The sequence below is a fragment of the Nicotiana sylvestris genome, chromosome 8, assembly GCF_000393655.2.
Source record: "Nicotiana sylvestris chromosome 8, ASM39365v2, whole genome shotgun sequence".
Classification (NCBI taxonomy): Eukaryota; Viridiplantae; Streptophyta; class Magnoliopsida; order Solanales; family Solanaceae; genus Nicotiana; species Nicotiana sylvestris.
The window spans coordinates 175,271,193-175,288,044 of record NC_091064.1 but is presented as its reverse complement, the minus strand read 5'-3'; the positions used below and the strand labels follow the sequence as shown (position 1 = coordinate 175,288,044).

The 16,852-nt window shown below is 38.7% G+C and overlaps 1 protein-coding gene across 1 annotated transcript; it reads left to right on the top strand.

Moving 5' to 3' along the window:
• Nucleotides 1-382: 382 nt before the first annotated feature.
• LOC138876036 (uncharacterized) lies at nt 383-895 on the top strand. Its single transcript, XM_070154922.1, has 2 exons — nt 383-682; nt 743-895. The coding sequence occupies exons 1-2, from the start codon at nt 383-385 to the stop codon at nt 893-895; spliced, it is 453 nt and encodes a 150-aa protein (XP_070011023.1).
• The last annotated feature ends 15,957 nt before the right edge of the window (nt 896-16,852 follow it).

Sequence of the window (16,852 nt, the reverse complement as noted above, 5' to 3'; positions counted from 1 at the left end):
CATCTGAATTACATACAATGTCTGCACCATGGCCTTTTGTTGCTTGGGGAATGGATATCATTGGACCAATCGAGCCAGCAGCGTCCAACGGTCACAGGTTTATTCTGGTGGCCATTGATTATTTCACCAAGTGGGTAGAGGCTAAAACATTCAAGTCTGTAACCAAGAAGGCGGTGGTCGATTTTGTGCATTCAAATATCATTTGCCGGTTTGGGATACCAAAGGTGATATTACAAACAATGGGGATAATCTCAATAGTCATCTGATAAAAGAGGTATGTCAGCAGTTCAAGATTACGCATCGCAATTCCACCCCATATCGCCCCAAGGCGAATGAAGTAGTCGAGGCAGCCAACAACAACATAAAGAAGATACTTCGAAAAATGGTAGAGGGTTCTAGGCAGTGGCATGAAAAGCTGTCGTTTGCATTGCTAGGTTATCGTACTACTGTCCATACTTTAGTAGAGGCGACTCCTTATTTGTTGGTGTATAGCATCGAAGCAGTGATACCCGCAGAAGTGGAAATTCCATCCCTTCGAATTGTCGTGGAGGCTGAGATCGATGATGATGAGTGGTTAAAAATCCACTTGGAACAATTGAGTTTGATCGATGAAAAGAGACTGGCAGCAGTGTGTCATGGCCAGTTGTATCAACAAAGAATGGCAAGAGTATACAATAAGAAGGTGCGTCCACGGAAGTTTGATGTGGGTCAGTTAGTATGGAAACACATTCTTCCTTATTAGGTTGAAGCAAAAGGAAAATTCGCCCCAAATTGGCAGGGGCCGTTCGTTGTAACTAGAGTGTTGTCCAATGGTGCATTGTATTTGACAGATGTAGAAGGTAAATGTGAAGAAATGGCTATCAATTCTGATGTAGTCAAGAGATACTATGTATGATTTCTTTCTTTGATTGTACTTGTTTGTATTTGGCATGTCTCGAATATTGAAATGACGAAGGTATTTTGTTCTGCTATCTAAACACTTTATCCCTTGTCACCCCTTTTGAGCCTTATTTGTTTTCTTTCATACCCCTCTTTCGGAATCAATAACAAATATTAGAAACACAAGCGTAAAAGATAAGTAAAGGAAGGAGAGAAAAATAGAAAGAAAAGAAAAGATAAAGAAAAGAGTGAAAAGAGAAAGAAAAAGTGAAAAGAGAAAGGAATAATGAAAAGAGAAAGAAAAGAATGAAAAGAAAAAAAAGAGGAAGAAAAACAACAAAAGGGAAAAAGAAAGCAAAAGAGAGAGCAAAGAAAGAGAAAAAGAAAAATCACAACAACAAAGTAATTTCTATGACATGAACTACGTTCGACCTAATTCCTTTTAAAGATACGTAGGCAGCCTCACGGTTCGGTCTCATCAAAACAAAAATCTAAAAGTCCCCAAGAAAGAAACTGGGGCAGAAGTTGTGATTGTTGTAAGCAATCTGGTTCTGAAAGTTGTAATTTTGAACCCATGATGAGTTATTTTGAGACTTTTTATACCCTTTCTTTTTAACCCCATCCAAAAGCCCACATTATGGTCCAAAGAAAGACTTTCCGATCAGTCTTCAAGAAATTCCAAGGCGAGCAGGTAGAGGCAATTCATATCAGGGGCAACACTCTGGTCCAAATAGGAAAAGAAATCAAAAATGAGAGTCTTATTGGTGAAAATCCTCACGGGCATTGTAAGGCGACGGGAGCAGAGAGAAATACAAATGAGAGAGTCTTATTGGTGAAAACCCTCACGGGCACCGTAAGTCGATGGTAAGTTGAAAGATGAACGAATTAGAGAGGTCTGCTGGTGAAAACTTTTTAAGGCATCGCAGAATGAACAAGGTCGGGATCTGTATGAAGAAATCAGGTTATGGAAATTCCGGGGCAACAAAGTGTGGCAACTGGAAGTTGATTGGTTGGACATATTGGTCCGATTAATCCAAAATGCATGTCATGATCATTGGTGCCAGCTGCTCCACCCAGATAAGTCCTTTTTCTTTTTCCTCTTTAGATAGTCTTCCAGTTTTGGATTTTCTTATCCTTAACCCTAAAAGTCATTGCATTTCATTTCTTTCGGGTTTAATTCTCTAAGATGTTCCCAATGTCAGTTCTGTTTAAGCAAATAAGAAGGAATTTCAAAGTTCACAACCAGCTTCAAGATTGCAAAGCACGGTGTGGCTAGAGCATACCAAAGATAGCATGGTGTAAGGTAGGATAAAGTGTCGGCAAAAGTTCCATCGGTAGAATGATTTAGTAATTTAATGGGAGATACAGAGTTTTAGTTAAAGGGGTCAAAGGTGTGAAACAACGGTTTGGATATAGAACACTCGGGTCATCCAAAGTCATGGGGTTTGGAAAGTCAGTCAGAAAGTCAAGTGGTTCAGGGCCAGTTCGGGGAAGCCAGTCAAAACAAAACAATACAGCGGAGAGACCTTCAACAAAGAATGCCATCAACTAACCACCACATTTTAAACAGACGAATTTTTCTTTGATTAAATAGGGGCCAGAAATTTCGGTTGTTTCGAAGAAACCCTCCGTGGATAAAGGCGGTCACCAAACAGGTTTGATTTTTGATTTTTTAGGACCCTCCTGGAAAATGAAACCTAGTTTAAAGTTTAGAAATAGCATAATTTCGCATAAATGTATCCCAAAAGAGTATAAGTTAGCTTAAAATTTGCATGTTCGAGATAGGATTCAATTAGGAATTTTCAGGACCCTCCTGAATAATGGGACTTAGCTTTAAGATTTCGATTAGATAAAAACATGTAGTGTAAACTCTGTTGTAGGGTAGTATAATGTAGCCATGAAAGTTGTCACCCTTGAGATAAAATTTGACCTTTGATTTTCAGGACCCTCCTGGATAATGGGGAGTAGTTTAAAGATCCTCTTAGATATCAAGATTTAGCAGAAGTCACACCTTTAGAAGATATAACTTAGATTTAAAATTGTCGGTTAATTAAGAGTTGTCAGGACCCCCCTGGATAATGGGACCTAGCTTTCAAATTTGTAGCGATACTTGGTAATATGATTTAGTTTCACACTCACAACTGTGCCCAGCCACCAAACTGGGGCAGGAAATTTTCTTTGTTTTTGTCTATTTCGTTGAAGTAAGGAGCCCGCCTGGAGAGCAAGGAATACATTCAAGTTTAGCAGTCAGGAGCTCGCCTGGAGAGCAGAGAATACATTCAAGTTTAACAGTCAGGAGCCCGCCTGGAGAGCAGGGAATACATTCAAAGTTAGCAATCAGGAGCCCGCCTGGAGAGCAGGGAATACGTTTCAAGTTAGAAGTCAGGAGCCCGCCTGGAGAGCAGGGAATACATTCAAAATTTAGCAGTCAGGAGCCCGCCTGGATAACAGGGAATACATTTCAAGTCAGCAGTCAGGAGCCTGCCTAAAGAACAAGGGAGTACAATTCAAAGTTTTAGCTTTCAAGTTGTTATTGATTTTTGGTAATGTGATCCGTCTTACACTTACATCCGTGCCCAACCTCCAAACAGGGGCAGAAAATTTTCTTTGTTTTGTCTATTTCGTTGAAGTTAGGAGGCCGCCTGGAGAGCAGAGAATACATTTCAAGACAGCAGTCAGGAGCCCGCCTGGAAAACAGGGAATACATTCAAGTTTAGCAGTTAGGAGCCCGCCTAGAGAGCAGGGAATACATTCAAGTTCAGCAATCACGAGCCCGCCTAGAGAGCAGGGAATACATTTCAAGTTCAGCAATCAGGAACCCGCTTGGAGAGCAGGGAATACATTCAAGTTCAGCAGTCAAGCGTCCATCTGGAGAGAAGAAAAAACATCTCAATGTGCAGTTGGCAGTCAGGCATCCACATGGCGAAATGGAAAATATCTCAGATTACAATTCAAGGCGGCAACAAGGGGATTCGACCGGGAGAGTACAAGTCAACAAGGCAACAAGAACCACAAGAGCAAGTCTAAAGTTACAGATAGGATTTTGTAATGCATAGATCGTAGCATAGTCTAGCTTCTTTTTATTTTATCGTGGTGTAATAAGGGGATGCAGTAAGCAGCATCAACAACAACAACAACAGTGAAATCACAGCTTCATGGTAGTCCCAGCTACCAAACATTCCTAAACTACACTGACCTGATTCCTTTTTAGACAAGTATATGTAGGCAACCTCGGAAGCAGGGTGCGGTCAAATCTTTCAAAAAATGCTTCCCACGGAGTATTCAAACGAGCAAAAATCGCTCGTATCCGCTCACTTTATCTTTGCACGAAAACTCTTCGTGCTTCCGAGCAAAGAGGGGCAGCTGTGAGCACGTGATTTTTGCCCTATATGAATTACTCCCATAAATTCAAAACAAAATAATTTCTTTCAGTGTTTGCAATTTTGTGGATTTTCGTGGCATTTTCTGTTAATTGCTTGCATTTTGTTTATGCATTTTAATTAGTGAAAAATACAAAAGAATATGGTGCATTTGCATTTAGGATTTAATTCTACATTATAGGATTAATTAACAAATTAGTTGTTTTTTAAAAATGGGAAAAATCACAAAAAATAATTTTGCACTTTTTAATTTTAATCTCGATTTTTTGGTAATTTTTCCTTGAATTTGGTTTTTAATTAGTTGTGGTTATTATTTAGAGTTAGTTAATTTAATTTGATAGGATAATTTGGTTTGGGATTTAATTTTGGTTTTATTTTTAATTTTTAATTTTGAAAAAAAAAAGAAAAAGAAAACTTGAAATTGAAAAAAAGAGAAAAAAGGTTTTGAAACAAGAGAATTTGAATTTTGGGCTTATCAATTGAATTCCCCCCCACCCATGACCAAACAATATTCCGCTAATACCCGGCCCACACCTGCTACTGCACCCAGTCCAAGCCAGCCTGACCAAATGACATAGTATGGGGGTGTTACTACGTCGTTTCGAGTTCACCAGTGTCAAATTAATCCTGGACCTCCATCCCCGGATCATCCAACGGTTAGGAAGTGGTGTCGTTTGAGTATTTAAATGTCTGAACAGCCCCTCTACCCCTCACTCATCGTCCCTCTCTCACCTCTCTGAGACCCCTTATCCCTGATAAACCCTAGCACCGCCGCCCTAATTCCCACCGCCTTAGCCCGGCGACGCCAATGCCATGCACCACCAAAATAACACTCCTGAACCCCCGTCTCACCCTCATTCCAGAAATCCACTCCGTTTCCTTCGAATATTAGTGAAGCTCCTCGAATCTGGATTTGAAGGGACAACCCTAAAAGGTAAAGGTCAGAATTGGCGAGGGTTAAAAGATTTTAGGCCTAAATCGATGTTACTCGTGTGTTCTTGATATTAAGAACCTACGATTAACTTCGGATCGGGCAGGAATCGATGAGTTGAAGGTTGTTCCTTAGGCCCTTTTGTTCGGGTCCTCTTGGGTATGTCTCTTTTCTTCTCCTCAGTTCTTTTCCTTCTCTACTCCTTCGTTTCTTCTATTATTTGTTGTTCCGTTAGGTTTTTTGTTCTCGTTTATGGATTGTTTATTATGCATGTTATTTTAAAATATTAGGTCACTTAGCTTGATTAATTAAGTTGGTTTTATCTGGTAATTTCTTTAATTTTAGCCTAGTACTTGATTTCTGTTTTTGAAGTTGTTCAGACTCATCTCTTTTATGAGCATTTGTTTCAATCAATTCGACTTGGTTTGGGTTTGGCTTTATGCCTCTGATCTTTTAATTTACTGATTTGGGTTGAACCTGAATTACTTCAATTGAGTCGAATCGACCCATGCTCTGTCTGGTTCCTTCACGTAATAACAGGGTCATTAAGAGGTAACTTGGGTAGTCTAGGCTTGGGATCTCTTTGTAACTAACTGGGGAAGCTTCTAGGAAGCTGGGGTGGGGTCTAATTGGTAAATCTAATTTTTAAACTAAGGTTTCCTGAGCAAAAGATGAAAATAAACAATTAAGAGATTTAGCACACCCGGATATGGCTACAAGTAGTTCAATCCTATCCCTAGGTAGAATCTATAAAATGAAGGTTAAAGCCTCAAGTTCTTGTTAATTAATCTTTCCTAACCCCAAATAATCTTTCCAAAAATTAATTAGGAGTTAATGGGCGAGTCCTAGGGTTAGATAATCCCTTTGGAAAAATTAAAAAACAAGAATAATTAAAGAAACAATAACTCACTTCATAAAAAAATAAAAATCATTCAATACATAAGAACAACACGATATTTAATCCACACTTTAAACATGACTATTCCCATAAACAAGATTCAAGTGTTGGATAAAATACTACACACTTAGATATTCAATACAAAGCAAGGAAATGAAGAAACAAACATAAATGGGTAAGAAATTCTCAACCAAAATCTTCAAATCTTCAAGACCAAAGTGTGTGTGCAAACCCTAGCTCCCAAAACTTGTTCTCTCTAGTCTTTTACACTGCAAATAAGCCAAAGATGATGAAAATATCTGCTAGGACAAGTACTTGTGGGTTTGGGATTGAGAACATGTGAAATACCTAAACTGCCCAGCTCTGATGCCCGTTGACCGCACCTGCGGAAGAATACTCGCAGGTGCGGCTCCGCAGATGCGGATAGACCATTGCAGAAGAGAAAAGTGAAGCTGAGTGCTGGATACACAAATGTGGTCTTTCCAGTGCAGATGCGTAACCGCTTCTGCGGTTCTTGACTCGCAGGTGCGATCCCAGGCAGAAATGTTTGGTTCCGCAGATACAGACTTCTCCTCGCAGGTGCGAGATCGCTTCTACGATCTGGTTCCGCATATGCAGAATTACTGGAGAGTTTTGTACTCTTTCAACCAATTTTTGCTCAATTCCACTTCAATACAAAGCAAATTACTTCATGACATCCTTTTCCTGAACGTCAAACAATACATACTATAAACGACCTCATGTTATCATTAAAGGATGCAAATCTAAAGAAAAGAGGCTAAAATGAGTGGTAAAATCACCACTCATTAGTTATCCTTCATAAAGTGATGTGCAGGAGGTGTGATCCTCTCTAAGATATGGTCAGCTAACTCCTCAGGCAATAGCTCCCTCAATAACACTTCATTCCATGTCCCATTCTCCACCGCCTCATCCATATGTTTTATGGATTCATCACACCAATGATCTATACCTGAAGCATGGTAAAGAGCACCAAGTCTAGTCGAATTATGATACCAGAAGTAAGAGCTTCCATTCTCCAGCCGCCACCACACTTGATGCTCCACCTCCTCTCTCATTTGTAGCATTTTCTTCTAAATTCGGAATCCATTTCTCCAAGGAACTAGCACCTTATTAATCTTCTTGCAGTATTTGTTCCTCATAAATGTAGACTATGGTGTATCTTTTGTTTTGTATTTCCACCACAGCTTAGCAAACAATGCCTTAGCCACATCATGTAAGGATCTGAAAACAAGACCTCTTTCACTTTTAGGCAGACACAAATTGTCCCATGAAGCCCAATGTCTAGCCTTTCTATTGCCTGAATTGCTCCAGTAGAACCTAGCAAACATCTTGTTAACTGATTGATCATATATGCTGGTGGGTTCACAGCTGAAAAGAGATGAATTGGCATGCTCTCAAGCACATGTGTGATCAAAACTGCCCTGCCTCCAATTGATAATAACTTACCTTTCCATGATGATAGCCTATCCTGATCTTTGAAGAGGATGCCCTTATAGAAATCTTTCTTGCTCCTATTGTAGGATATAGGGCATCCCAAATATGTGAATGGGAAGGGATTTCTTTGAAATTCTGTGATCAAATGGACTGTGTTAGCATCAGCTGTAGGCAATCCTTCATGCATATAAAAGGAGGACTTTTCCTTGTTGATCGTCTGACCTGAAACTGCCTCATATTCCTCTAATACATTCATGGTAAGACGCACTGCCCCACAGTGAGAAGAAAAAAAGTAATTGTGTCATCTACAAAGGATAAATAGTTGATGTTTTGACTCCACTTTGGCATACCAAATCCTATGAAGTCAGGATTGCCAAACAAGGTATCCAAGGCTCTTCCAAGTACTTCAACTGCTAGAATGAACAATGAAGGAGAAAGAGGATCTCCTTGCTTAACTCCCCTTGATGATTTGAAGAAACTATTGGCCTGCCCATTCAAGAGAACAAAGTACCAATTGTTAGACTCTAACCTAAAGATCATGTCAATAAACACCTCTCCATACCCCATTTGCCTCACCACCTTTGTCAAAAACAACCATGAAACTCTATCATACGCCTTTGCCATGTCCAATTTGATAACAACATTAGATGGCTTCCCTCTCAATCTAGTGTCGGTTATGATCTATTGAGTTAATAATATATTCTCCATAATGCTCCTCCCTTTGGAAAAACCAGCCCGATTGGGAGATATTGAAGATGGAAGTAGATCTACTAATCTCTGGTGAACTACTCTGGATATGATTTTGTTGGAAAAATTGCTCAAACAAATTGGCGTCATAGCTGAAAATGTAGCTACAATCTTCTTCTTGGGCAGCAATACAAGATTTGTGTGAGTGATGAATTTTGGAAGCGCAACATTAGAAAAAAAAATGAACTGACCATATTAAGCATATCTTCACATATTATTTCCCATCTAGCCTGATAAAAATGGCCCGTGAATCCATATGGATCACTGGTACCATCTCCATTTAAGCCAAATACTTTTGCCTTGACTTTCTCCATTGTAGGTTCAGCCCACAACCTTTCATTTTGCTCTCCAATAATCATCTTTGGAGCATGTTGTATGATGTCAAAGTTTGTTGCAACTCTTTCTTCAGTAAACTGTGCTTGAAGGAAGTCAACTACCTTCTTAGCCATTCCTTCTCGTGACTCTATCCAATTACCATTATCATCTAGTATCCTATTGACCTGCAGCCTTTCCTTTTACCACTAACATGAGCATGGAAGAATTTTGTGTTTCTATCCCCATCTTTAAGCTACTGCATTTCTGTTTTTTGCCTCCAAAATTCCTCCTCAAACTGATAGTATCTTGTAAGATCAGCTTCAACCTTGTGTAATTTAACTCCATTTTATGCTGTTGGATTCAACTCAAACTCTACCTCATGAACCTTAATGGCATCCTCCAGTGATGTGATTTGCTTAAATATCTCTCCGAAGGTCTCCTTGCTCCACACTGCCAATGTTGCCTTCACCTTCTTCAACTTGTTGTGAAATAGAATTAATGGATTTTCCATGCCATTAGTCACCCAATTCTCTTTTACCACCTTCAGAAATGTTTTATGCTTAGCCCAAAAATTAAGAAATTTGAAAGATTTCTTAATCTAGACTATATCAATGTTACAGGAAAGTATGAGGGGAGCATGGTTAGAACCATACTTGATTAGATTCCCTACTTCAAGTGCTGGGAAAAGGTCAAGGAACTATTGATTTGCAAAGTATATATCAAGCCTCTTAAATATGCAGTCAATATCAGATCTCTTATTCAACCAAGTGTACAAACTCCCCTAGAATCCTAGGTCATATAATGCACATGTATCCACACAATGTGCAAAGTCCTCTACTTTACTTAAATAAACAAACACTCCTCCATATTCTCTTCTTCAGATATAATCACATTGAAATCTCCTCCAACAAGCCAAGGAGATTCCATATCTGTGGCTAAAGGATACATTGATTCCCATAATTTAATTGTTTATATAGCATCACATATGGCATAAACTAATATCACATATAATTCCTTGTTCAAATTTATGGGAAACAACTTAAGTGTCATTTGTTGTTCCATGTTCATCACAATGTCAACATCTATATCTTCATCCACAAAAGCCCATACCTTACCATTCATATTAGCATAAGTAGAATGAATCCGTAGCTTCCTTCTATACTCCTCTAGCTTGTTGATATCTTGCCAAGGTTCCATCAACCCTATCAAATAGAAGTTGTACTTTCTATGTAGGTTAATCAACCTATTGAAATTTTTTGTATGTTAATCGACCTCACATTTCAAACTAGAGCATTATCCATATGATTATTTGGAAGTAGAGACCACAGTCCTCTTTGGTTGCAGCCTTTGAGGTACACTATCCTTGATGTCTTTCTTTTGTTTCCTTGCAGTCTTTCCAGTTGACTTCTTCATGTACACACTATTAGGTGATATGTCCCCAGCTCTGGCTACTTGTTGGAAGTTTGCAGCAGTCGAATCTTCCTCAATATCTTCATCAAAATCTTCTTGATCTTCCTTATAATCACCTATCACTTGAAGAGCTAACAAGTTTGGTTCATGGTTTTTGGCAATCATCCCAAGATCCTTTGACCCTTGTTGTTAATGAGAACTCCTTTTGCCAATATACCACTAGTGACACTAAATGTTTTCCCAGCAAACAGTTTAGGATCAGCAATTGTAGGTGCAACGGTTTGCTATGTTGAGTTTCAGAAATTCCTGTATTGACAGGCAACTCAACTTGATCATAGGCCCTATGTGTAGCTTTCTTCACCACCCCAACATTCAACTCCTTTTCACTCATAGCCTCTTGAACTGCTTTGAATTGTAGTACATACATATCTCCTAGATTATGGTTTTTAGAAATTATTGTTGCTAGTTGCCTAAAGTTTACTATTCCATTGAGCTCAGTGGTCTTGCCTTGAGCTGTTTGATGATTTTCCATCACTATATCATTAAAGATATTAACATCTACCTTTTCAACCTTTTCCTGCCCCAAAATCTCCACCGAAACCCCTTTAGACTGATAAAAAATCTGAATAGTTTCTCTAGGAGTTACTGTTCCATTGGTTCTCTTATTAGTTGAGGCTTCTCCAGCTGATCAAATTGCATTACTAGCTTCCATATAATTTCCTTCACCTCCTCTAATCATTAGAGAAGTTAATGATCGATTAGCCCATTTCTCCACCCTCAACCCTAGTTTCAGCAATTCCAGGGTTTACTGTAGATAGTGGGCTTATAGTTGATGCTTCTTTCTCAATCATGATGCCTCTTTATTCCTTGATTTTTGTACTATTATTTGTCATATTTTCAACCTCCACGATCTCATCCTCATCACTCTATAACCTTCTATCAGAACTGACCGTAGTATTAGCTTCATCCCCTTTGAATCATCATAGTTTTGCGATGGAATTTCATGACAAGAATGATTCAATATAACATTCATCTCTCTTAGTTCCTCCTTACTCGTTCCAAATCTCCTATGAACCCACTCAATTGTGTATTCCTTTTTTGTTTACCTCCTAAATCCTAATCCCAATCCCAACATCACTAGGACTAGGAATTTGGTTTGCTGGATTTTGAACTCCTGCCATTTTTTTGGAGTACCTTTGACAATAGAAGTAGGATTCACCTTTTTTACCTCAACCTTCTCCTTGTTTAACACCTTTTCCACAACTTTCTTCTTTATTTATTTTTTAAAATTCAATCTCACCTTCTTCTAACAATGAAAACATACTACTAGTTTGCATTGGAGCATTAAATATTTCCTTCCCAACATCATCAAGTTTTCCAGTCAACTCCTTGCGTTTTTTCTCCTTTAACTCTTGAGAGTTCGTAACATCTCCATTCCTAGCCTCTTCAATTATATAACCTCTATTGTCCCTTTGATATTTATTCTTCCTCCTTTGAATTCACTCATTCATTGTAGCATTTGGCACGAGCTTGCCCAGTATTTTCCCACTTGTTAGGATCTTCATAGAAGCTGAAGCAATTCCAACAACATCACCTTGCACAATAATATTCTTCTCCTTGACTTGATAACCACCTTCTTCATTAATTTTTTTGTGAAGCTCTAGATGAATCATCCCCCATTCACTCTCATTATGGCCTTGTTTCTTGCAAGTTTTTACAGTATTTAGGCATGTAGTCGTACTTGATCTTCACCAATTTAAATTCCTCAGGACTAGTTTCATCTTCCTCTTAAATGATCTTAATCCTTTGAGGCATTATAGCTAACAAATTCACCTCTACTTTGACCTTAGAACAAATAGGTCTTGTGCCATTTTGGGTGGCCAAATCAACATTAAGAGGCCTACCAATTGCATTAGCTAATGAAAATATGAAGTCCTTACCAAAAATGTAACGATCCGACTGGTCGTTTTGCTTTATAGAATCTTGTCCCCATAAAGAAAACTTTTCGCACTTGCTTTAACTAATTTATGACCTGCGGGGATGATTAGTTCGGGATTTGGAAGAGTTTGGGTTGAAATAGTCTCATTTGTTTCTGTAAGATTTTCTTAAAATGCTAAGTTTGACATTGGTCAACATTTTTAGCAAACGGATCCGAATTTGTATTTTGACGGTCTCGGGGGGTTCGTAGGAATATATGGGAACTAGGCGTATTCCCGGAATCGAATTCCGAGGTCCCTAGCCTGAGTAGTGATTTTTTGTTAGAATTTGTTAAACTGAAATTCTAAGGATTTAAAGAAAATAACTAATGATTGATCATGTTGGTATCAGGCCTGTATGTTGGTTCTGAAGACCGGTACAGGTCCAATATAACATTTAAGACTTGTCCACAAAATTTTGGTGTTAATCCGAGTAGTATAAGTACGTTTCGGCACATTAGAAGTGAATTGAAGAACTTGAAGTTCATAAGTTTGATTCAATTGGTTCTAGGGGGTGATTCTTAGATTTAGTGTTGTTTTGGGCATTCTGAAGGTTCCATCGAGTGTGTTTCATGATTTCAAACTTTTCGGTATGTTCAGGAGGGGCCCGGAAATCCCGAGCATCAATCGGACGAGGCTCGAGTGAAGTTGGAAAATTTGGGAAGAGCTGAAACTTTAGGTTGCTGTCATAACCACACCTCTGGTTGGTCAGCCGCAGGTGTGAGACCGCAGAAGTGGTCATCCTCTCGCAGATGGGGCCTGTCACATCTCCTTTTTTCACCTACACCCCCGTAAGGGGATATAAGGGAGTTTTTTCCAACTTAAAGTGATAATCGAAACAGGATTATTTTATTTAAAATTCAGAGTCACCACTTGGGATAATTTATGGTGTCCCAAGTCACCGGTTCAAATCCCGAATAGAGGAAACTATTGACTCTATTTACAGCCTGCGAACACAGAAATTCGGGTAAGGAATTCTGTTAACCCGGGAGAAGGTGTTAGGCATTCCCGAGTTCTGTGGTTCTAACACGGTCGCTCAACTGTTATAATTAGCCTATTATCTGATTTTAATACATGTTTTAGCCTATGGTTCAATTTTAACTTTATGCCGCTTTGAATTACTTTTAAGGAAGATTGCAGCATCATTTAAAATACGTCTTGAACCACGTCACATAAATGCACCCGCAACTCTCGACATATTTGATCTAACGTTGTTGAGATTTGGATTTGGGTCACATAAATGTGCACCCGAGTTTAGGAAGGTAATTTATTAAAATAACGCGCCTAAAGCAATTACAAATTTGCAACTTTGCAAGGGCCATGAAAATTTGCTAAATGGCGCACCTGGAATTCTAAGGATCAAAATGAAGTTAGTTAAAATGAGGGCCATGCAATTGTCACTTTTCTTAAGCATGACGCACCTCAATCTATTCTAATTAAAGTGTTTATAAACTAGTACATGTGGTCCATAAGCTATTCTTGTTTAAGATGGCGCACTCTCACTAACCAAACCAACTAAATGAAATTTGAAGAAAACTATTGGCTGCTTTTAAGTCAATGCTCAAACCCAACTTATTAATTATAAGGCTATTTGTACTTCATTTTCAAAGCTTGGGCCTAAATTGAGGCCCAAGTATCAACTGCAAAGAAGGAGTGAAGAATGCAAGAGCATATAACCCCACTGGCCCATGTCTTCTGGTTTAGGCCATGCAGTCAAAACAAATGTTAATTCCCTTACTGGACTTACTTAAGCCCCGATTTCAGACAAAAGCAATTGCTGGCATAAACAATATCAAAATGCAAATATAATCGAGACACGCTATTGTATTAATGATTTCATCTCTAAATTCCAATATGGAAGTACAAGTTAACAGACATGAACTTGCAATTTTATCCCGGCTTGCATTTTTGGGTCAAATTTACTAAGTGAAAGGCCTTACGATAACAACCCAAGTCATTGGGCTCATGAGACAAGCCCGAGAACCTGTAACATATTACCCTCTTTACTGAAACCATGATGATACCATAATTGACGAAATGCTCATGCTTGCATTTTAAATTTTCTTAAACTAACTTCCTACAAACAAACATATGGGATTGGAACTGATATAGAGCAAAAAACTACTTTGACTAAATACAATACCATGACGCCTTTCAGAGTGAAAAGCAGAGTCATGGACACCACTAAATATAACAAACCTTGATTTCAAACCAAGACAACTATCTAACACCTTCAAGCAGTTTCCCCTTACAAAAACGTTTAACAGTTCATTCATAAAAATAGGATTCAAACACTACCATAGTACCCCCATACTCTAAAATCACACATTTAATCTAAACCACTAAACCATTCTAAGCTAATATCATGAGTAAACAAACCAACATGAACCAGAAACTGGACTGCCACAAAACTGAAGCATTTAATTGCACATAATGGTAGTAACCAACAGTAATTGCATCAAAAATTCAATGTTTCCATTTAAGCTTCAATTTGATTTTCCAGATCTTCATACATGCTAGTCAATATTCAGTTCCACGGCATATTTTTGAGGGCATACCTAGAGATTGCCAAAAGGAAAAGAGGTGAAAGCACGAAACAACAGCAGCAGCAGAACACAGCAACAAGAAATGAACCAGAAAACCAATTTTGAAACCCAGCAATGAGGTACAATAGCCCAGAAACTAACTTCAGTCGAATAATAAACCAGAAATCTTACAACCAATCTCGATCTCAAACCATTTCACACCCAAATAAAGCATACATTGCTTCAGCAAATTGAGGATCCCAAAATTTTAAGCAGGAAAAGCTATATGAAACAGTGTTCTCCTCCAGTTTTTTTAGCCGTTTTTGTTTTTCTGGGGATTTCTTATCTCTTCAGCTCTTGGGTCTTTTTTTCTGCCTAAAATATTGGTTGATGCTCACTATGCCCACCAACTTGAGAGTGTGTAAAGAAGTCAAGAAGAGTCCGATTTCGAGGAAGAAAGTGAGATCTACTTTGAGGAATCAAGAATTGAACATCCTCCAATCGACTCCATGGGTATTAATGATGCCGAGAAAAATATGGAATTAGAGTCAACCGGTGTAAATAAAAATTTGGTTGAGATTGACTCTAGTCCGGGGGAAAAAGAGGATGTCAAAATCTGGGAAGAATTGTAATTTGGAGGGTTGATGCCACATTCCAAGCATTTTTCAACATTGAAATTGTGTGGTGAAATGGGAATTGAACTACACGAGTCAATAAGGGATTGCGAGGAGGAAAGATAAAGTCCATACATTTTACAATTTGAGGGAACAAGAAGGCAAAATGATATTCCTCATATGAAAGCCAAGAAATGCAAAATGAAGAAATTAAGTCTTGGCTTGATCATCAACTTACCACCCCCACCGCTCGTGGTCACAAGCTTGATTCCAAGTCGGGTGCCCAATTCATATCGTCCAAGTGGCAAGAAAAGTGGTAAAGTGTTTTGCGTCGTGCCACGACGTTAAATGCGGCGCTTGGTGGGAGGCACCCCATCGTTTTTTCAAAATTTTTAGTCATTTTTAAAATTTTCTTTTTTTAGAATAGCTTAGTATATTATTTTTGACTAATCTTCCAAGTTTCTTATTTTTTTGGAGTTAAATTAAGGAGTTTGGGACGTTGGAATGGCACAAAACAGTGGCTGCAATTCTGGGCACCAGTTATCTGGTGTAACCGCATCTGCGGGATGCAGTCACGCAGATGCGAAAATCGGGCAGGTTTTAGAAAATAGAACTCTCATTTCATTAGGTAGTCTCGGAATATTGATCTTCTCCCAAAACCCCAAACTCCCCCATATCTCACACTATTATACTAATCTCATTCGATTTTATCAAGCACAAGACCACACAGGTAACTTGGCATACTCCTCTCCTCTACTTATCTTTTCTTCTTTTTCTTCTCCATTTCTCTAGTTCCCATGGCTATTTCCCCTAATTCTCCATTCCCCTCTGATTTATGTGAGAATAGGGTGTGGAAATTTGTTGAGGGTGCATGGGTGTATGCTACTTATTATGAAACAAATTTGTGGGAAATATGAGTACCCAAATTGTGTGAAGAAAAGGCGATTTTAAACTGCCTGCAAAGTGTTCGATAAAATGTCCAAAAGAAAATTTTATGCTAACTACCACAAAATCGGTCACAATAGAATCAGAGTTTCATGTAGTGCACTAATTTAGAAGTCTTGAGTATAAATTAGGTGCCAAAATTGGGTTTAATAATTGAAAAATATTAAAAAAATCTGGGCATCTGAACCCTTGCATGAACACCGCAGATGCGGTCTCGCACCTGCGATGATTTTTCCGCATGTGCGTTTTTGGTCAATCTGAACAGAACCGCATATGCAGTGTAAATTTCGCAGAAGCGGGACCGCTCCTGCGGTTAATCTTCCGCAAATGCGGAAATTGGGCAGCCTGCCAATTTCCAGTAGCTTTGTAACAGGCCCTTCCCGGGCCCGTTCAACTTGGTTCTTTGGCCTAATTGCAGTGTTTTAAATTGCTTAACATAGTTCTATTGCCCGACTAACATTGTGTTGATTTTGTGAAGGTACTTTGATCTAAAATGGACCCGAACATGAATGAAAATGCTCCACAAATTGAGGAGGAGGTTGAGGAACCATTTGATAACTCACGCTTCCTGTCGGCTGACTATCAGCGCAGATATTATGACAACCTCGCCACCAAAAAGAAAATTTTTGAAAAAGGGATCGCCGAGTTCTGTGGTTCTAACACGGTCGCTCAACTGTTATAATTAGCCTATTATCTGATTTTAATACATGTTTTAGCCTATGGTTCAATTTTAACTTTATGCCGCTTTGAATTACTTTTAAGGAAGATTGCAGCGTC

Excerpts from the sequence above, each read along its gene's own strand:
- LOC138876036 (XM_070154922.1), top strand. The coding sequence starts at position 383 with ATGGTAGAGGGTTCTAGGCAGTGGCATGAAAAGCTGTCGTTTGCATTG. Across the intron at positions 683-742 it reads CAAGAGTATACAATAAGAAG|GTTGAAGCAAAAGGAAAATT; the intron begins GTGCGTCCACGG and ends CTTCCTTATTAG.